At 43.4% G+C, this 3425-nt stretch overlaps 1 protein-coding gene across 1 annotated transcript; it reads left to right on the forward strand.

Annotated features, from left to right (window-relative positions):
- Nucleotides 1–1000: 1000 nt before the first annotated feature.
- LOC138671492 (uncharacterized) lies at nt 1001–3162 on the forward strand. Its single transcript, XM_069759667.1, has 3 exons — nt 1001–1096; nt 1150–1804; nt 2054–3162. The coding sequence occupies exons 1-3, from the start codon at nt 1001–1003 to the stop codon at nt 3160–3162; spliced, it is 1860 nt and encodes a 619-aa protein (XP_069615768.1).
- Nucleotides 3163–3425: the final 263 nt, after the last annotated feature.

Below are 3425 nucleotides of genomic sequence, written 5' to 3' on the forward strand. Positions count from 1 at the left end.
AATATTATTATTTGTAGGCATGGATCTAGCAGCTAGAGAGGCAGCATGGAACAGTCAAACATGCAATATCTTTGAAGAAGACCCTGTTGGGTCAGGTAATAGTGGCAATATGGACATGGATTTCCAGGAGGTGTCTAGTGAGTTAATTGGATTCCACAAATCCATCACCAAAACGTGGTGGAACATCAAAACCTTAGAACAATATAAAAAAGTGGGTCTGGTGCCCAGAGGACTTAGAGTGCAGATTTTTCCGGCCTGGGAAGCAGATGAGGGCTTCCAGAAAGTATGGGAAAAGGGTTTGTTAACATGTTCGAATATTCTGATAGATTTGCTCATTGAACACGATCGAGAAATTCTGTCTGTAATTAAAGATAAAATCAAGAATATTGAAAGTAAATTGGAAACATTTGATAAGAAAACTCTAGTTGAGCCATTCCAAGGCCAACTTAAGAATATTATTGAAAAATTTGAAAAGGAGATTATAGGGGGCAAGAGGCAGAAATTCAAAAGAGACCAGCTGGACTTTAAGAACGGACGAGCATACAGATGGGTGCACAAGGGCAACAAGAGGGGAGTTAATTTGAATCCACCAACAGAAAGAGATGTGGCAACTTTACATGAGCTTACATCAAGCGATTTTTTATCGTCGGAACAAAGCGAGGCAGAAGGCACAATAGGAGGGGCCGAAGGAGGAGACACGGTCCGAAAGAGACACAACAGGAACTACAGAGCCTGGTCTCCCAAATACAGACGGGAGACGAGACAGAACAGGAAACGCTGAATCCCCCGTTTCTAGGGACTAGCCCCTCGGACTCTGGTAAGCTGTCTATCATTAATCTTTCATCATATAATCTTTCAGATGTAGAGTCTTCAGTATTGGAGAGAGGGCTCTCCTTTTGTCCAACCAATGGTTTGGACAAATTTACCGTAATCAAAGATGTGTACCTTTTTTGTAGACAGTTGGCTTTCAAATTACTATACCACCAACCCTCCATTGTGGATGGCCTACCTGCTGATGAGCGAGAAGTCTTTAGAGATCTACTTGAACTACTGGAAGAAGGTGAATCTGGACACCCTAAAAAAAAGAAATTTCCTGGTAGGTTACCCTCGCAAGCTACACCTTCTCTGTCTCTTTTTCCGGTTCTACAGAGTTTTTTTAATGCTGTATGTCACGAAGTACAAAGTCTAAAATTAGACCCAAATAAGGGGAGAAAATTGAATAGGGCTGAACAGAAAGCCATTGTGAGACTTGGCTCAAACCGGGATTTCGTCATCCGAGAGGCTGACAAGGGTGGTAACCTAGTGATATGGCCTACTGAGTTATATCTAAATGAGGTAAAACTTCAATTATCAAATTCTGAATGTTACCAGGTTCTACCATCAGACCCGACTGACGTATTTAGGTCCAAATTGGATCGGCTCCTGGACTCAGCGTTCACCATAAACATCATTAATAAGCGAGAGAGGGAATTTATGACCAATCGCCATCCTAGGGTACCAACTTTTTACCTCATCCCAAAGGTCCACAAATCTGTGGAAACACCCCCAGGTAGACCTATTGTATCTGGGTTGGGGGGCCTTTTAGAACGCCCCTGTACTTATGTGGATTTTTTTCTCCAGCCTTTGGTTTCATCACTAGACTCCTTTGTGAGGGACTCAACCTTCCTGATTCAGCAACTGCAAACTCTAAGAGTTCCACCTGGTGTATGGCTCGTCACACTAGATGTTGAAGCCCTGTACACCTGCATTGGACATGACCTGGGGACGCAAGCAGTTGCCTTCTTTCTGGATCAGAACACTACAGGTGACAGACAACACGACTCCTTCTTGCTCGATCTACTTTCTTTTATTTTGGACAAAAATTATTTTGTCTTCGATCGGGTTTTTTATAGACAAATCAGAGGGACCGCGATGGGCGCACGGTGTGCGCCCTCGTACGCAAATCTGTTCTTGGGGTGGTGGGAGGTCACTAGGGTGTACTGTCTGGAGGCTTTTTCATCACATGTCATCAAATGGTATCGCTATATAGATGATATCCTTTTTCTCTGGACAGGCACCCTGGAAGAATGCCATCAGTTCGTCGATACTCTCAATCAGAACCCATGGAACATAAGATTGACGTCACACTTTTCACAGATGGAAGTGGAATTTCTTGATCTTAAGCTCTATCCTGGGGATGGGTACGTTCAAACCACGCTGTACCGCAAACCTACGGCTATTAATAGCCTTTTACATTTTTCAAGTTTTCACCCACAGCACTTGAAGAAAGGCATCCCAAAGGGACAGTTTTATCGGATAAGGCGTAACTGCAGTACTCAGGAGGATTTCCGAAGGCATTCACAGGACTTGACTCAACGGTTTAAAAATCGAGGCTATCCTAGAAAGGTAATCGCGAATGCATACAGCACGGCAAAAGAGGTTGATAGAGGAAGCCTATTGCAACCCCGACAAAAAACTGCCCCAAGACCATTAGGGGTCATTACCACATTCAACAACCAGTGGCAGGAGGTTCGTGGGATACTTACAAAGTACTGGGGGATCCTTTGTAGTGAACCTAAACTAAAACCACACATATCTGAACGGCCAAGCCTGATAGCGAGAAGACCAAAAAATCTGAAAGACTGTTTGAGTCACAGCCACTTTAAACGCCAGGTAACTAGGCTGAACAGAGGAATTAGGCTTACTGGCACATTTCCTTGTGGCAATTGTAGTATATGCCCGTTTATTGGCAGTAATGAAATGTTCTTCTCATCTCTTTCCCCCTCATTACAGATGGCTGTGAAAACGTATTTCAACTGCAAATCACGTAATTTGGTCTATGCCCTCATCTGCCCATGCCCAAAGACATATGTTGGCCAAACAACACAGGAGTTAAAAAGAAGAATACAACAACATCTTTCAACTATAACAACGGCAAAGAAGGACTTGGAAAAGGGCAAAACATTGTCCTCTGTGGCATCGCACTTTCTGTCGACACATAATTCACAGAGCAGAGGAATTAAGATCGTGGGCCTGGAATCTGTTCAACCAGACATCAGAGGTGGAGACATCACGCTCGAACTGCTCAGACGAGAGTCTAAATGGATTTTCAATTTGAATAGTCAAACCCCATTTGGACTTAATGAAGATCTATTGTTCACAGGGTTTTATAAACAATCTTGAAACCGTATTCCATAGGTTTTGGGTTTGAATAAGCAATTGAAGCCCTTTTGTCTGAGACTATGCTCAAGCGTATATGTACAGGATTGAAAGAAGGCCTGAGCAGGTTCATGATAAGCTTGTAATCTTACCTCCCTGTTTACCAGGTCTTGATCTCTGCATGAACAGTATGATCTTCTTAAGGGTGGTATGAGGTAACTGACCAAATGTCTGCGTGAACAGCATAGTATTCAACCCCCCCCCACACCCTCCCACCCCCAGCTACA

Source organism: Ranitomeya imitator, chromosome 3 (assembly GCF_032444005.1).
Source record: "Ranitomeya imitator isolate aRanImi1 chromosome 3, aRanImi1.pri, whole genome shotgun sequence".
Classification (NCBI taxonomy): domain Eukaryota; kingdom Metazoa; phylum Chordata; class Amphibia; order Anura; family Dendrobatidae; genus Ranitomeya; species Ranitomeya imitator.